The 19,144-nt window shown below is 42.4% G+C and overlaps 1 protein-coding gene across 1 annotated transcript in view; it reads right to left on the bottom strand.

Moving 5' to 3' along the window:
• Positions 1 to 8,480: 8,480 nt before the first annotated feature.
• RSRC1 (arginine and serine rich coiled-coil 1) overlaps positions 8,481 to 19,144 on the bottom strand; it is a 363,201-nt gene continuing 352,537 nt past the window's right edge. The window contains exons 8-10 of the mRNA XM_065410692.1: positions 14,430 to 14,536; positions 12,759 to 12,905; positions 8,481 to 8,685 (exon numbers count right to left, since the gene is read on the bottom strand). Of these exons, the coding sequence (XP_065266764.1) occupies positions 8,593 to 8,685; positions 12,759 to 12,905; positions 14,430 to 14,536 (347 nt within the window). The 3' untranslated portion in view covers positions 8,481 to 8,592. The remainder of the gene's footprint in view (positions 8,686 to 12,758; positions 12,906 to 14,429; positions 14,537 to 19,144) is intronic.

The following is a 19,144-nucleotide window of genomic DNA, read 5'->3' as shown; positions in this document are numbered from 1 at the left end:
TATGTTTGTGGTTGGTGGAGAGAAAAATAAACAGGTAAGCTTTTAAAAAAATATTTCTTATTTCTTAAAAGCCAGATCCTGGTTGCAGTGGAAGGGTTTGCACTACTTAATTCAATGGAACCAGGCTTTGGTCCAAAAGAAGTATTTGTTTAAATGGGCTCCACTGTACTTGTCTAAGATAGCTATTGATTTATAAACAACTTTGGCACCACACATCAAGATATTAGGAAGGAGAGGTGAACTCAGTTCATGACTCATTTCACTGAATTGCGGCTGGATCATTTGCCATTCCCTTTGGTGTTCTAAAAATAAGTGTATAGAAGTTGCTGCGTTTGAAAGTCTTCTCTGAGTTGATACATTTTACTTCTTAAATACTGAGTTAAATCCTGTCTTGGCTGGCACTGTGAGACAGAGAAGAAGTGCTGCCAATGCATTGTCTTCTACTGGCATCCTGACACCTCGAAGGACTGTTCTTTGAAGATGGGGGCAATGCCCTGTGGGGATCACTTTGATGCTCCTCTCACTAATGCTTCTTGCTAGCAGCAGCATGTGCAGTAGCTCACGCAGAAGGCTATACATCCTCATAACCCCTGCAACAAAATAGCAGACCCCCAAGGGAACTTTGTACACAAGCCTGCATGTTAGCAGGCTATTTCTCCTACCACTATATAGAGATCTTACGGTGCTGCTTGCATTGGGATGACAGGGGTAAATAGACTCCCTGGGCCAAATTCTCTGTTGGTTTAAATGGGTGAGACTCCACTGAAGCTCAGCTGAGAATTTGACTGTCCCCTCTTTTGTACCAATGCAGCTCAGGGCAGGATTTTGCCTCAGCTGTAATATCAAGAAAACAAAAGTACAAAAAGCACATCAATACACACCCCAGAGGATACCGATTGAATGGCTAACTAGAGTTGATTGACATGTCAGCTATGTGTGTATACAAATTTCATGGCAGTTCAAAACAAACAAACTATTTTTGGGGCTTGACAGCTAAGTGGTTTGCACCAAGTCTGGTCAAGTTTGTGTGAAATCCACAATGTGACCACAGTCAGAGGCTTCTCATAGTTGTTGTGTGTATGTGCTCCTGAACAAGGACCCAACTTCCAGGGGTGAAAATCAGAAAGATGCTCAGTATGGTAGGAAAATATCTGTGCCTAGTTTACACCATTTGACTTTTTATTTTTACCTTGGTTAGCCTGAAAGAAAGGCAGCTGTCACTCCCAAAAGCTTCAAAGTGGTGGTGGTGGTGCTTGCCTAACCCCCGTCATATCACTATAGTGAAACTAGCCGTTCAAGAAGCGTGTGCATGACCAGATTACCATAACACCAAAGTCATATAACTAAATTCTGTGACAGTACAAATCCATAGAAAATAATTATTTTCACTGACAGAGAGCAGGATTTTCACATTTTAATAGTCTAGCAGGGAGTTGCTCCCATCCATACAAGGATAAAATCTAAGGATTTTTTCACACCTAAGGAAGATTACTTTTCTAATGGCATTTGTTGCGACCTTCAACTTCTAAGAGTCTGGAGAAGTACAGGCCCATTGCTCAAACACTGAGAATTAACATATATTATAAAACGGGTTGCTTTTCTGAACATTCACTGCAAACCTGCTAGTTCCAAAAGATTAGATGCATTTGCAGATCAGTTCCACTCTGTCATATTTCCACTTGCTACAGAGCAATGTCAGAGTCAAGGTTGAAGGTAATTTGAGAGGACTGAGACAGCACAGTGCCCAATTCCCATGCAGTAGGACTCAGCTGTTACTATTTAGATTTAAAGTGTACTGGTGAAAATGAGGTATCCTTGCTTTCTCCTTTTTTACACCTAAGTGCTTTTACAGTGCCAGCTTTAGAGATGTGATGAGTTTTCTAGAGTTTTAAATGTGCTTTAAGGAGAAATGGTGGGGTTTCTTGACAGTGCTGGTAGAAAGCTGATCCTAATTTCAATCTGTACAAATGCACAATGTTTTGTGAAGATACATTTATGAACAATTTATAATAAACTAACATGAAAGTCAAATGCCAAAAGCAACATGAGCTGAGCAAATAATGACAAAAGTTATATTTTATTCAAAAATATAATTAATTTAGATATAGTCACCCAGCTCTGTAACTAGAATGGAAAAAATGCAAGTAACATTTTTGAAAAAATATTGCAAAATTCATCCAATAATTATTATTCAGCTGGCTTCAAACACAACAACATACCTGCAAACATAAGATACATTTATTCCTGTCTTGATCAATATAAATTAATAAAGTTCACTACATGCCTGGCTTATATAGTGCATAACTAGAGAATATACAAGTTGCCTCCAGAGGTGGTGAACACCTACTGTGTACAGAGGAAGGTGATACTCCCCTACTCCATCCCCAATAATGTGCTAGAAACTGGCCCTTGGCTGTGCCTCCTTCGTGCTGCTCTGATGGGCAATAGAATCAAAGCTCTAGAGACGCCTCTTTGGACAGGGAGGGGAGAAGAGCAGAGAATTTCTTGAAGTCCACTAGGAACCTCACCATTCAGATGTAAATTTACCTGGGTAGCTCTTAGATTCTATAGGATGGGTCCTCTAGAAAGCCATTAGATACATGACCTGCAAACTTGCCCATGCTGCCCTGACAACTTGCCTCAAATCTGACCAGCAGGGATCAGCTTTAGGGTTGAGAAGGCATGTTCAGTCTTCATGCATACACACTATTGCCTTCTTTGTTGAGACTACAACTACGTTCCCAGTTAGTGCTAACTGTATTGTTGGGTGAGGGAGACATGGATACTCATTTATTGGGGATGGGACTGAGACCATTAATCTAATTTCACATAGGCAACAACAGCCATCAGATGGTAACTTTTGGTTACTACCGACTCTGGTATGTGTTCAGACTGGTGACCCAGGGCTGAAAGAGCCTTCATCCCATTACCAGTCCTCTGAACCATCTAGTCCTCCTTGTCCCTCTTACTGCTTTTCTAAACTAAGGGGGAAATTATATCTATATAGGGAAATGCAATTAAAAAAAAAAAAAAAACTTAACACGATTTAGTTGCTTTCAAAGAGTTATGTTGACTGGGCTTGGGAGAATGGGTTGGGCTAGGCATAGATTGGTGACATAACTGATGGGGACAGGTCTGAAGCACCCATCTAGAGCAACCAATTTTCTCCACAGGGGAAGGCTAGAGAGACTTGCGGTCTAATGAACTGCACTCCACCTGGAAGGGCACTAGGGCCAGCAGTGATAACCACAATCAGACTTGTTGACCTTTACAGCTGTATAGGCAGCTAGAAGAAACCCTGCTGAATTACAGCTCAAATGGATGTCACATTTGCTAGATATTCAAGAAAAAGAATACATATACACACTTTTTGAACATGCTATTAAAAGTTGATAAGATAGATACAGTATAGGCCTGTAAATCATCATTGCTTAGATGGAATTAACTATTTACATAAAAGTTACTATTCCAGTAACAAAACATTTCAGTCTCTTCTGCAGTTAAGTGTCTGTGTCTAGCTATGTATTTATAAAGTGCACAATTCACCTTGGTATGTAGGCATGTAAGGACTACATATACTTTACCAAGTAGGAGTCTGCTCTCTACCATGGTTTTATTTGTTGTAAAGTTTCCCTCTTCTCTCTTCCTGTGAGACTATACTCTGCAGCCCTGTTGTCAGCTTGGGGAGAGATTCTCTCTCTTCTATCTGTGCACAGTGGGAACCCCAATAATCCAGATTGGGGCTTTTGGGGGCCTGCAATAATATAAACATTTAATGGTATTATTTTTACTGCTACAGCTTGAAGAGGTTGTGCTTACATTGTGTTCTGAATATAGCAAGGCTTGGGCTTAGTCTGCTCTATTGTGACAGATTTTCAAAAGATAGGACCCCTCACTGAATTCACTTTGCCTGCTGCAATTTTACAACTTCATCCTCCCCTGTGATTATAGTTCTGTTGGTGAGTTCCTGTTGGAGAAACTGTCTTCAAAATAGCCCAGTCCTAGTCCATTCAGGGCCTTAGAAATTAGGGCCAGGCCATTGAATTTGAACTGCTTCCCATCGACAGTTTTAAAGATGTCAATATTGCACCACCATAAATCCTCCTGAAATAAAATATTGTTATGTTAACAATTCTATCTAAGGCCTGGTCTACACTGGGGAGGATCGATCTAAGTTACGCAACTTCAGCTACATGAATAACGTAGCTGAAGTCGATGTACTTAGACCTACTCACCGCGGTGTCTTCACTGCGGTGAGTCAACTACTGCCACTCCCCCATCGACTCTGCCTGCACCTCTCGCAGCGGCGGAGTACAGGAGTCCCTGAGAGAGCACTCGGCGGGGGGTGTGTGTGTCGATTTATCGCGACTAGACTAGATGCGATAAATTGACCCCCCCGCTGGATTGATCGCTGCCCGCCGATCTGGCGGGTAGTATAGACATACCCTAAAACTAATACAATAGCTATTAGTAAATGTTCATGCATTTTACCTATTTAAAAGTGAACTATAGAGGCACCTGGTAAGTCAGGAGATTGGCAATAGGATAGTGAATATTTTACCTAAAAATTATCTAATCAAATTCAGCCCTGCTGGATTATAATGGAAAGAATCTCTTTTATGATGGCTGTTCAGTAGCCTAAGTTAAATGAGTTAGTTAATGTAGTTCTTAGGGATAGATGTCTGCATCATAACTTTATTGGCAGTCTCAGAAGAGAGCTCAAAGTCTGAATGGATAAAGTTACTGAACTATCCTCTCACCCTATATACACAATTCCTCCAGGTAAGGTTTAAGGAACACTAGGGTTTGACAATGTGAGGAATGTTGGACTGCTGCCCCCCATACTATGGCCACTTTGTAAGTAAATATAAGACTTCTGTCTCCAGAGCCATCACTCTGGTATCTTTCACAAATCCTAAATTCATTCACTGTTTATTTCAGTGCATTCTCTAAAATAGGCAAAACACCAAACTATATGTATGTAATCACATCACATTGTTTATTGTAACCAAAAGGCAGAACAAGAGAAAAAAATAAGTACAGACCAGCATACATGAACTATTGTCACAAATCATGGGTGATAAAGAGTCATCAGAAGTGCATGTCAGATAAGAGTCAGGAGACATTACAATTCACCAAGAATTCTTATGGTTTAATTTAGTTAGGGTTATTTAAAAAACAATTCTCTTTTCCTTTTTCAGTCCTGAACCCATTCCACCCCCACAAGCAGCATTAAGGAACTAAAACAGAGAGGAAAGTAGGTCAACAAAGGAAACTGAAGCTCTCAATGGTGATTTGTAAGGTTCAGGATGAAAGGTGCCTTTTAGGATTTCAAGGAAGTGAGGCCATGGGGGCAGGTATAGATATGACCTGATCCCTGACTGATAGCAGGAAAAGAAAGAAGCACACGGGGAGAGCTAGTTAGCAAGAACTTATTTTTTGGCCTATTAAAGACCTTAATTTGTGTTCATTGATTTGATTTTCATGCCCACATTGTGCATGGTCCATCTGAATTCATAGCCAGCCTGTCTGATTTGGAAGCATATTTAGTTTCTCCCTCAGCTGACAATGGCTCACAAACCAAACTTTTGTTGAATATAGATATATTTTGGATATATTTATATTGGGACCAGTCTTGTAAAATGGTTTTAATCCGTAAGATTTTCAAAGTTCTCCTTATTCTTTCACAGTTAGTAATAGACCAATATTTATTTCTAATGTTATTGTCTGCCCGCATGTATTATTTCTGCTGGCTGAAGTGTCTGCCTTACATTGACAGGAAAATGAATAATTTATTTAATCATTCATAGAACATTATTCAGTAAATGCAAGACAAATAGGATATGGGGAGTTTACACAACCTCAATCATGCAGTCTAGTCTTAAGTCATGTCCACAATATTCAACTATTAAGACCCCAAGGATTCAGACTCTGTCCTTAAGCAAACTTTACTTGCCTATTTAGAAGCAGACTCAGCACGCAGAGTGAGTTCACTACCATCCAAGATCGTGCCTTACTAGCAAACTTGGTAATTCACTACTGATTGTAGTAATGGTGGAAATTGTAGTGTAAACAGGAGTTGGGTATTTTTACTGTATTGTCTAAGGTTCTAAAAATGCCCAAGTCCTGTCTACACTAAGCTTCCACTGTTGCTACAAGTGGAGCTATATCACTGGTAAATTATGGCTATGAAGTTTCCTTGTGTAGACAAGATCCCAAAATGGTGAGGACTCCCAAATGTCCATGTAGCAACCATATGCCAGGCTCATCCTCTGACAGCATTAAAGATGACTGGCACAAGAATTTTACAAAGTTCCATTAACTTTAGAATGCTTGGTGTTTTGAATGTTCCCAGTAGTCAGGTACAGCAGGATACCCAGTGCACTGTTAACACTTAACTGCATCATAAGTCTTAAAGGACAAGAAGATGCCATTTAAATTAATTTAAAGCCCTCTCCACCTAGCTATTGGGGCTATTCAGCAGGGTACATTTAAAACTATAGAATTCTGTACAATTATTTTGTTGGTTACCTGTATCAGTAATCTGCAAATGGTGCTATAAAAATCTAACTGTAGAATGATGTGCTCATCATCCCAAATGGTGTTTGGGGAACTTCAGCACAAGATTTTAAACAACTTATTTTCCTTCTATTGCAGGTTTTAGCTATTCCCATCCTCCAATTGCCAGATCCAGCTCTCTATTATGCTTCAACATGGACTTTGCGGTTGATATTTCACTACTGATTGATCAGCAGTAACAAATGAGCCCTGCCTACACAGGTACATCCCAGTTTTTCCATTACTGAATGATTTTATAACTTTTCAAAATACCCTGAAGTTGTAAAAATGCAATTATAAAACAAATACATCTAATTCAAAATAAAAACATTAACATTATGGAACTGTGCAATGTTGGCTAATGCAGGAATTTTGAGCTGAACATGGCTTGGAAATTGAACATTATTATTATTTATAAAAGACATACAAGTAAATTAGAAAGAGGACAATGCCAAATAGAGAACTTTTGAAAATACTCATTTTGACCACTGCTTCTCTGACAATTAATGCAGCTTCTCTTCATTTAGTTGCAGGAGACTTGATACATTTAAAAGTAAACAATTATTTTAAACATGTCCCAATGAGACTTTCATTGTTGTTAAAAATGAAAACTGCATCCCAACATATTTTAATCCCCCCTTTTCCCCTGAAAAAAGGTATAATCTACCCAAAAGTAGATCTCTATAATGTCTTTTTGAACAGGTCTGGGTTATGGAAAAGTAATATTGAAAAAGTGACTGCATTTGCCCATGGCTTGATGCCGGTTATTTCCAGGTGTTTTGTCCATAGATGTTAGGTTTACATTTCTCCTTCTTTAACACAAGTTTTTCACTACAGATGTGTTAGGTACCTCAGAAGAGCCTTTTATTTTGTTGCATTTAATTATGTAGCTGACTGGTATGTTTTTGGACAATGAATGGAAATTCAGATTTGGTTTTGAAATACACTAATTTTTGTTCACTAGAGGGAACAAAAAATGGTACCAAAACTTTAGTACTGCTTTCCCTCATTCTACCAAAAATATTATGATTTTTGATTTAATTTGTTCATAAATTGAATGCTACCCCAGATGTGACTAATCTTTCAATTAGCAATGTGTTTTAAAGGGCCATTTGGATACCTGAAAACTTTATATTCTGAAACACTCTTTCCATCTAGTTTTGAGAACTGCAGAGACCATTTTAGTCTTGTTCAATATACTTCTGTACAGGTGCACACAACAATATATGAAGCATTTCCCATTAATAGGTCACACACAGAGCTGACCTCTCTAAAATGCCAAACATTTTAAAACTGTTTATGAAATGCATTTCTTTAAACCAGCTGAAAATCTGCACGTTTGGGTTTAAAAGGGATAGCAGTACTATTTATCATACATGCTTATTGAATCTTTACGAGCATGATGGCAGTGGGAAGATGCAAAAGTAGAGTTAAACCCAGTGTTTCTGTCTATTAAAAAATACAGCCTCATATATTTTCATTCTAGTTTGTCTGCCCAAGACATGCGTTGTACTGGTGAGGAACAGGGTAAGGGCCAGGGCAGCAGTGGATGTACAGTTCAGCACATCTCTTCAGCAGCCTCTGCTGGCATGATGCATGCAGAAGCCCAGATTAAAAGCTGTTTCTCCCCGGGAAGACAGTAGTAGCACTACCACAGGCCCTACTTTGAGCTGAATCCCTCTTGGGGATCAGGAGGCCTTGATGACCCCAGGAGATGTAATTTATATCGTCCTGCTGCAGCACTAGTAAATTTGGCCCTAAGCCTTTCCCCGTTCTTTGACAGTCTCATCTCTTCATTCATCCCTAAAGTGCTACCTGTATCCAAATTATTCTGAATATTGAATACATGTAACTCACAATGAATAAAAGGGGATAATGAGTGAGAGTAAAGCATGTATCTCCATTCAGATGAAACTTGTGTTCTCCTTACAACTCACATTTACTTTTTAAGAGATGTTAACAGTCAAACAATTTTACAGGAGAATTTTCTTAGTATTCATGAAGAAATTCTGTATGATGTTCACTGTAATTCACTCAAGCCACAGGACTGCCCATCAGCCTTTCTTGCCGAAGAGCAACCAATCTCTGGAACCACTTTTCCTCTGCTTCTGCCTTCTCAATGAATAGCTGTAGAAGGGGAGGGAAGAAAACTAATTTTAACCTTCTGTTGTTGATTGGATTTTGATAATATCGTATTGATACAGATATTGCATATTTCACTGCTGTCAAAAACAAAAAAGTGCAACCAAACATGGAAATGAAATACAAAATCTGTGTTAAAAGGTTGAGATTTTAATCATATGAACATCAGGAAATTTAAAGTTATGGCTTCCACAGCAATTGCAGCTCTGCCATATTGTACAGTTAGTACATCTTTATTAAACATATGCAGTATAATACAGCAAAATACTATAAATGCACCGTGTGTATCTGAATTAGTTGCTGTAGAAGCTTTACTTTTGTTTCCTTTACTTCTGTGTGACTGAAATTTCAAATATAAACACTGCATTAATATAGTTCTTTGAATTAAATACAATCATCCTGTGGCGTGGATGGAAGTAGGAAACCACAGCTGTGTGCTGAAATGATGGCAGAAGCTTGGAAATATCCATTAGCAGAGCTAAAAAGCACAAACATGAGATTCCACTTAATTAGGAGTGCATAAAATGTGTGAGCCAACTTTCACTTTGATATTGGATTGAGGTGGGATTTTATAATGTGCATATAGGTCCGATAGAATTCCCACAGCCAGAAGTCAGGCCTGGTAAACATGGGAAAGTTGTACTGGTTTAATTAGTTTTTAAACTGGTTCAAACTCTTGTGTGGACACTCTTATTTCCATTTAAAAGTTTCCACACAGGAGTTTGAGCCAGTTTAGCTATGTTGTTTTAAATTCACACCTTAGCTTAAACCAGTTTAACTCGCTAATGTAGATAAGCCCCTAGAGTTTGATGAGTGTGGTATTCAGAGGGTATGTCTACACAATACTGCAATGTAAGCCTGGGCTCAGGCTCAAGCCCAAACCTCATTTCTGTCTACACACAATTCTATCTGACTCAGGCCATCAGGCCCTCTAGCCCAGACCTGCAAGGGGGCCGGGTTCAAGCTCGAGTCCCACAGGACTCAAGTCCAAACTTCTTCATCATTTAGCATGGATGCAACTTGGGTCTGGGCCCTCCCAGACTCAGGTACTGACAGTCTGCCAACACTATCCCACAATCCCATGGGAAGTGTCCTTCCTATCCCAGTCCTTCCTATCCCAAGACTATCCAGTTGACTCCCAGGAAATAGAAACAGCCCCCGATTCAAGTACAGCTGCTCAGTGTTTAAGCTTCATTTTATCTGCTGAGTTGCAAGCAGAGTGAACCTTCTCCTGCATTTGTAATGGCTATTGACATGAAGAAGTCTTTTGTCAAGCACTGCTTCCTGGTCATGAGAACAGTCAGATTTTGGTTAATCTTTAGTGTGAGGTGAGCAAAATATTCGACTTAGCAAGAGTTCCAGGAATGATTACATGTACCAGAAAATAGTGAAGAAGCTGGCAGTGCTGGGGATTCACCAAACTGGTGGATCAGTGCATGGAACAGATTAAGTGGCTCGAGAATGACTACTGAACAGACAGGGATAAGAACCACACCTCTGAGAACTCACTGTCATCCTGCCTCTTTTACAAGAAGTTTGACTGGGTGCTGGGTACTGCACCGAGCACTGAGCCAATAGCGCTTCACGACAGCCCAGTCAGCCTGGATGGCAACCTTCTGACCCCAGAATCCAGTATCCCACTGGAGAGGAGCCAGCAAGTGCTGGACCAAGCTGCCAGAATGACTCTGGTGCTCACGCTGGTCCCTGAGGAGGCTTTGCTGCTGGAGCAGCTGCAACAAATCCTAGGTCTCTCTTTGGAAGAGCTGTTTGATGACTTCCCCCCAGAGGAGCAGCTCATTGTGGAACCAACAGCAGAAACACAAGAAGCAGAAGTAGCCCCTCAGCCTGGTAAGTTTCTGGCTCCATGTCTGTTGTTATTAATATAAGGATAGGAGGGATTTCTGGTTTATGACCCTATGCAAAATTTATTACAAGCCACAGGCAGCGGTGTGTGTCCACCTTGGCAGCACTCCCTCTTCCCCATATCACTGCATGGAATTCAAAATGGAGACCAGGAAGCGCATGTCTCTACATCAGGCCATACTGTAAATCCACAGTTCTTGCCACAAGCCCTCTATTGGTGGGAATCGTGTCCCAGCCTGTCTGTGAAGGTAACTCCTGATAGGCAGAAAACTCTGGCATCATGAAATTTTCCAGTGCAGCCTACATTGGCATCCATAAATTGGCCTCTGTGGTCCACAATGACCTGCATAACAATGGATTAGTACACTTAGTGGTTATGTACTCATGTGTTCCTTGAGCAGGGTAAACTATGGACACGCGAGTCCAATCAATGGCCACGATGCAGTTTGAAAACCCCATTCTCTCAAAACCAGCAATTTCTTCAGGGACATTGTTTGTACCCACCACTTTTGGGTAAATCACTTGCCTGACTGCCTCAGTAACCTCCACCCTAACTTTATCCACAGATGACTTGCCAGTATCAAACTGGTTAGCAATGGATCTTTAGCAGTCTGGAGTAGCCAGCTCCCAGAGAGTTATAGCAACCTGCTTCCGGACTAGTATGGCTACCCTCATGCATGTGTCCTGATGCTGGAGATCAAGACAAGCCACTTACAAAGCTCCAAAAATGTACCTTTCTTCATGCAGAAGTTTGGGAGCCACTACGGGTCATCCCATGTCAGTATGCACTTGTGGCCCTGCTCCAGAAGGACAGGTCTACATAGGGGGATCAGCAGCTATACCAAGAGTCCTGAGCAACCTCAGCCTGTTTGAGTCTGCCATTTCTGTATCATCCTCCTTTTCCAACAGGTGCCGTCAGTAGTCAGAAAACATCCACAGAATGTCCACTAGCATCTCATGGATGCTGTTTCAGTTTCCCGAAACAAGAGTGAAAGCTCAAGCAAAAGAAGCTCTTCAAACGGTGACTTCTCCATGTTGCTAGTTCTGGTTGCTGGGAGCATGCAGACTCAAAAGATGGCTCAGCAGGGGATGTTGGTGGGATGTGACAGCTTTCTGTAACATGCAGGGTGGACAGTCAAGTTTTCCAACACTGCACTACGAACCAAGGGTTAGAGCAGCCACAGTTGGGGAGGGCACAAGGAAGCCCAGAATATGGTAGTTTGACTCAGGTCTGTGTACTGCAGTGTGGATGCGAGGGCCCAGTTTGGGGCCCAGGTCCAGAAATTGTAAACCTAGGGTCACAATTAATGTAGATGCTCAAGCTCTGGGCTTACAAACCCAGGGTCTGTGGACTTGAGTCCCACTAACGCTGGGGTTACATTGCAGTGTAAGCATACTCTGAATCACACTGGTTCACCAATTATCAAACCACAGAAACTTTTAAACAATTTCCACTGACTTTTCATAGGGATTTGCATAGGGACTTAAATTGAATTAATGGCTTTAGGAAATCTCTACACAACTCTGAAAATTTTTAGGGGACAGTGTTTGATTCACCCATTGGTTGTATACAATGTAATTTGTATATTTCTCGCTCTCATTTTATACTGTATATTAACTGGACACATAATTTAGAATGGATAATTATCTTATGGGTTAAAAAAAATGATCAAATGATTCATGAAGAAGCAGGCCAAAGAGATTGCTCCAGTTATTACTCAACAGAGGTAACTTTTCAAATGGATTGGGTCATACTTTTCTCTATGGAATCTTAAAACTTCCATGTTTTCATCACACCCTTTCTACTATTTTTCCTCTAAAGCTACTACAATTTCTGCCATTCTCTGCTTAGGCATCTCTGTTACAGGGTTACAGGTAACACAGCAGTAATATATACATCCTGGATAAATGTAAGTTAAAAGATATTTATTTTTTTAAAGGCAGACTGTCACTCATTCACTTTAAAATTTCACTTTCACTCAGAACCGTGTTGGGCCCAACTCCTAACACTTCACTATTTTAGATTATGTGGGCTGTGTGATCCTTTTCCAGCTAATGGTGAGCTCATCAGTAGATAGTCTTTGGAACCTAGAATCTTTGACAAGCAACACTGCAAAAGTATTAGGTCATGTGACCTTGACTCCACCTAGTAGACCTTGTTATTTCAAGGGTGCAATAAATATCAACACTCTTACATTTGGATGCGCTAAAGAGTTATCATCTTGGTACTTTATGGCAGTAGGAATGTTGCCAGGTGCTATTTCTTTTTCAGTATTAGACAGATCGACAGTTCCCACTCCTACAGTTGCAGGTTCACATTTTAGTTCACCAGGTTCTGTTGACTAAAAGGAAAAAAAAAAACCACATTTGGATGCTATCAAGGATGTAGAATACCGTTCCTGATAAACACCCAAGCATTATAATAAGTTCGGATTACAACCATTAAATAACTAATCCACAAAACAATAATCATCATCTTCATACTTTTCAAAATGGATAACAGGAACTGCCTGCACATGTCAAACTGGTAATATGAAGTGAGGGAGAAGCACTGCCAAGTAGGGAAGTGAAAGAGCAGAGCTGCAGTTTTTTTTCCATAGAGCACATTTATTGAAAAATTGTGTGAAACTTTTAAAGTAAATACATACTTGAAAGGACAATAATTGTACTCTTTTCAATGGAACACTCAGTGACGATTAAAAACATTCCATTATCTCAATGGAACACTCATTTGCTTATGCACTTCCTCTTATAAAGGGAAGAGTGTGTGGTTTCTGAACAAAGACAGAAGCCTGGTCCACACTTAAAAATTAGATCGACCTATGTCGCTTAGGGCTGTGAAAAATTTTGCACCCTGAGCAACATAGTTAGGTTGAAATAAATACCAATGTAGACACAGTTAAGTCGACAGAAAAATTCCTCTGTCGATCTAGCTACTGCGTCTCAGAGAGGTGGATTAACCATATACAGGGTTTTCCCCTCGATGTAGGAAGCATCTACACTACGTGCTATAGAGGCATAGCTTCAGTGGCCAGAGTTAGGGCAGGTCTTCACTACGGGGGGGTGGTGTCGATTTAAGATACGCAAATTCAGCTACGCGAATAGCTGAATTTGACGTATCGGAGCCGACTTACCCCGCTGTGAGGACGGCGGCAAAAATCGACCTCCGCGGCTCCCCGTCGACGGCGCTTACTCCTACCTCCGCTGGTGGAGTAAGCGCGTCAATTCGGGGATCGATTGTCGCGTCCCGACGAGACGCGATAATTCGATCCCCGAGAGATCGATTTCTACCCGCCGATTCAGGCGGGTAGTGTAGACCTAGCCTTAGGTTACAATTTTCAAACCTGGATGTCTTAAGTCATATTTAGGCACTGAAATAAAAGTGGCCTGACTTTCAGAGTTGCGGAGCCCTCTGAAAATCAGTCCACTTTTATTTTGGTGCATAAATATATTTTTAGAAGTCTATCTTTAAAAATGTTTACCTTTTATATTAGTACGAACATAAACTACCTTATTGCCTTTGCACGATGATTTGTCTAACCCTCGCCCCTCCCTTTTTCTTTACACCTTTGTGTTCTGACATAATGACTTTTTAAAAAAATGTTCTAAATAACCAAACTCCTAAGCCAGGCCTTGACCATCTTGCCATTTCGACAATATATTTCACCTCATTCTAAACTCTCATGCATTTCCAGTCCTGTCACTCATCCTTACTTCAACATCAAGTATCTATGTACATGTTTGAACTCTGATACTGGGAATGAGGATTGCCAATGTGACGTGTCAAGGGAAATTGCATTAATGCTGCAGCTTCCACCTGGCACCCCAGGCGGGTTATACACAAAGATAGGCTATTGACAACTTACCTTTTTGACTTCTTTACTTGATCTGAATGTCTGTGGAACAAAAGAGTCACTTTCAATAGCTTCAATTTCTTTTACTCGTTTCACTTGTTCTACCAGGGTGGCTTGGTCTACAAAAGAGAGGATAATGTCAGTATATTTCAGTGTAAGCCTATGATCAGTGCTGTGCCTAAGCAATACTATCTCTAGATATTTTACTATTTATGAAATATGTACTAGGAAAAAACCTTCAATGAAAGCTAAAATATTCTGTTACAAAGAAACATTCCTGCTTTATTAAGAACAAGAAGAGTGATTACGCTGTAATTGCTTTATTCATGATGCTGACATAAAAATGTGCTACTTACATGTTAACAGTGTCAGAACTGCAGTGTTTGGATGTACTGAAAAAAACAGGGATTCTGGAATAGTGTGGTTTTGTAACAAATGTCCATTAAAAGAGAAAGTTACTTACCTTTTAGTAACTGGAGCTCCTTTGAGATGTGTGTCCCTATCTGTATTCCACTATGGGTATGCATATACTCCATGCACCTAGAGCCAAAGAATTTTGAAAGGAGTGTCCGTTGGTCTGCAGATGTGCCTTGGTTCACCTCATGCCTCTAACTGAGGAGATAAAGGGCAGGACAGACCAACCACCTCTCCAGTTCCTTCTCCACCTTGAATCAGACAAGATCTGAAGCAGAAGGGAAGGAGGGTGGGTAGTGGAATATAGATAGGAATATAGATCTCCAGTTACTATAAGGTAATTAACTTTCTCCTCTTCTTCGAGTGCTGGTCCCTATATGTAAGTCCAGTGTGGGTGACTAACCAGCAGTACTCAAATAGGAGGAGGATGCAAAGTCATAAATGGCAGAGCCGAACAAAAGCACTGTTGTTCCAACAGATGTATCAGCAGAGGAGTCCTGTACCAAGGCGTAAGTGTCTAGCAAACATGTGGACTGAATTCCACATAGCTGCCTTGCAGATGTCAAGTAGAGGCACCTCTTGAAATGATGCCATAGATGTTGCTTGTGCTCTTGTGGAATAAGCTCTTACCAAGGAGGAGGGGGAAGATTAGACAGCTGATAGCAGAGCAAAATACAGACCGAGATCCATTATGAGATTCTTTGAGAGACTATACCCTGACCCCTGACCCTTTTCACTACTGCGACAAATAGTCTAGGGGATTTCCTTATTGTTTTTGTTCTCTGCAGGTAAAAGGCTAAGGCTTGCTGAATGTCAAGAGACTGGAACCTCCTTTCTTCTGAGAATATGTGAGGTTTTGAGATGAACATAGATAAGTGGATAGATTGGTTCAGGTGAAACTCGGACTATTTTTGGGGTGAATTTAGGGTGTAAACGCAATGAAACCTTGTCCTTATGGAATAGCGTAAGGAGGATCCACCATCAATGCCCAGGCTCACCAATCCTCCCAACTGAGGTGATGGCTACCAGGAATGTGACCTTCATGGATAGGGAACACATGGAACAAGAAGCTAATGGTTCAAAAGGAGGCTTAGTAAGTACTGAGAGAAACAAGGTTAAATTCCCATGGAGGAATATGCGTTTTTTTTATAGGCAGAAAAATTCTGATTAGGGCTTTCCAGAATTTGCTCATCAGAGAGTGTGCAAAGATTGAGTAGTCCTGTGAAGGCAAATGGTATGCACTAACTGCTGCCAAGTGGACCCAAAAGGAACTGACAGACAAACCTGCTGTCTTCAAGGAAAGAATACAGTCCAGAATGAAAACAATAACTGTGGCTTCTGGAGAAATAAGTCTTGGATGCATCCACATAGTGTAACGCTTCCACTTGGCAAGGTAACATTTTCTAGCGGAATCTTTCCTACTATTAGAAAGGATGTTCTGTACAGCTTCTGAACACAATTGCTCTGAGAACAATGCCCATCCATAAACCAGGCTCTGAGATGAAGTGGGTTAGGATGCCTTATCTTGCCATTCCCTTGAGTCAGGAGACCAGGAAATGTAGGAATGATTGGTGCCCAAGATGACATGCATAGGAGGTTTGGGAACCAAAACTGTCCAGGCCAGTTGGGAGCAATGAGAATGACTCATACCCTGTCCTGCCGCATCTTGCACAAAACTTGAGGCAGGAGTTGCAGTGGAGGGAAGGCATAGTTCTGATGGTCTGACCATGGAAGGAATAGAGTGTCGCCCTGTGAGTGGTGACCCAGGGCTCTTCTGGAACAGTGTAGAATGCACTTCCTGTTTGATTGGCAGGCGAATGGGGGGTCCCCCACAGAGCGAAAATATTGTTTGCCAGAGAGTCTTGAAGCTCCTGCTTGTGATAGACAGACAGCAAAGTGTCTGCTGAGAGAGTCCGCTAGCACAGTGTTTCTCAATGACTGGTCTGTGGACTGGCACCAGTCCCTAAAATCTCCCTGACACAGTTTAGGAAGGCAGCAAGTTGGTCCCTGGTATCAAAAATGTTGAGAAACCCAGCGCTAGCACATTCTGGTTTTCTGGGAGGTTGACTGCTGAAGGGTAATCTGATTGCTGATGCACCAGTTCCACAGACCAAGCGCTTCTGCACACAGGGAGGTGGGGATGAATCTAACTCCTCCTTGTTTGTTGATGTAAAATACAGTTGTAATTTTGTCTGACATTATGAGGGCATGGTAAATAAATGGGAGGAAGGTTTTGCAAGCTCTTTAAAGTGCTTGTAGCTCTAGAACATTGATGTGCTTCCTAGACTCTCGAGGTGTCCAGGTGTACTGTTATCCATGCAAGCTCCCCAACCAATAGAGATGTGTCAGTAGTGATTGTCCTGTCTAGTGCAGAGGCAAGAAAGGGAATGCTGACACAAACCCGATGGGGATTCGTCCACTATGACAGGGACCATATCACTTTGGTGTCAAGAGTCACTGTGATGATCATGGATTGTCAGTTTGGCAAGTACACAGTTTGAAGCCATTCTTGTAGGCAATAAAGGTGTAGTCTTGGAAAAGGTGTGACGTAAGTGCATGAGGCCACATGGCCTGGGGGGCGGAGGGGGGAGGGATAGAGGTCTCTGGTAGGGTTGTAAACTTTCTGATTGCAGAAAACCAAACATCCTTGCCCTGCCCCTTCTCTGAGGCCGCCCCGCTCACTCCATCCCCCCCACTTTCGCTCTCCCCCACCCTCGCTCACTTGCTCATTTTCACCAGGCTGGGGCACAGGGTTGGGATGCGGGAAGGGGTGAGGGCTCCAGCTGGGGGTGCAGGCTCCGGGGTGGGGCCAGAAATGAGGGGCTCAGAGTGTAGGAGAGGGTTCTGGGCTCAGGCAGGGGGTTGGGGTGCAGGGGGGTGAGGGTTCCAGCTGGGTGTGCAGACTCTGGGGTGCAGGCTGGGGATGAGGGGTTTGGGGTGCAGGAGGGAGCTCTGGCTTGGGGCTGAGGGGTTTGGAGTGTGGGAGAGGGCTCCGGGAGGGGATGAGGGCTCCAACTGGGGGTGCAGGCTCCGGGGTGGGGCCAGAAATGAGGGATTCGGAGTGTGGGAGGGGGTTCTGGGCTGAGGGTTTGGGGGAAGGGAAGGTGAGGGCTCCAACTGGGGGTGCAGGCTGGGGATGAGGGGTTTGGGGTTCAGGAAGGGGCTCCAGGCTGGGGCCGAGGGGTTCAGAGTGCAGAAGAGGGTGCGGGCTCTGGGAGGGAGTTTGGGTGCAGGAGGGGGCTCAAGGCTGGGCAGGGGTTTGGGGTGCGGGACGGGGTGTGGTTCCTGGCCAATGGGAACTGCGGAGCCAACGTTCGGAGCGGGGGCAGCGTGTGGAGCCCCCTGGCCGTCCCTGCTCTTAGGAGCCGGACATGTTGGCCATTTCCGGGAGCCATGCAGAGCCAGGGCAGGCAGGGAGCCTGCCTTCACTCCACTGCGATGCTGATCGGACTTTTAGCGGCTTGGTCAGCAGTGCTGACTGGAGCCGCCAGGGTTCCTTTTTGACAGGTCGTTCCGGTCGAAAAATCAGATGCCTGGCAACCCTACTCTCTAGGGTGGTTTATGATCTAGTCTATAACAACATTCATAGCCTGAAACCTGTCTCTTGGCAAGTAACCCTTTCCGTGATGGATTTAAGGATGTCCCAATGAAGGCCAAAGTCTGTGTAGGGGTGAGAATGGATTTTTCAGCATTTATGTTGACCCACAGAGAGGACCTGTAGTATTGTTGAAGTCGATGCCTGAGTCTCTTGGCGTGATCTGATGACAAGGAGCCAATCGTTGAGGCAGGGGAAGATGGTGAACTCATGGCATCCTATATAAGTTGCTACTACAGAAAACACCTTGGTAAAGACCCTGGGGGCAGCCGCAATGCTGAAAGGGCATACTCTGTACTGGAAGTGGTTGGAGCCAACTATGAATTTGAGGAAGCGTCAGTGAGTGGGGTGAACGTCCATGTGAAAGTAGGTGTCCTTCATGTCGAGAGCTGTGAACCATATGTTTTTTTCCAGGATGGAATTATAGATGCCAACGTGATCATGAAAAACTTGAGTTTGCAAATAAAGTGGTTGAGATGGCAGAGGTTGAGAATGGGTCTCCAACTGCCTTTCTTTTTGGGGACTAGGAAATATGTTGAGTAAAAACCCCTCCCTTGGAACTGAAGAACCACCTGCTTTATCACTCAGTGCTATAAGAGACATTCCCCTTCTTGATTGAGAACATTCTTGTAAGAGTGGCCCCCGAGACGGGGTGGGGAAGAGGTTTTTGGAGAGGGTAAAGATGCAAACTCCATTGTATAGCCAGAATGGATGATGC

Source organism: Emys orbicularis, chromosome 9, assembly GCF_028017835.1.
Source record: "Emys orbicularis isolate rEmyOrb1 chromosome 9, rEmyOrb1.hap1, whole genome shotgun sequence".
Lineage (NCBI taxonomy): Eukaryota > Metazoa > Chordata > Testudines > Emydidae > Emys > Emys orbicularis.
Note: the sequence above shows the minus strand (reverse complement) of the source record. Positions and strands in the feature narration are given on the sequence as shown.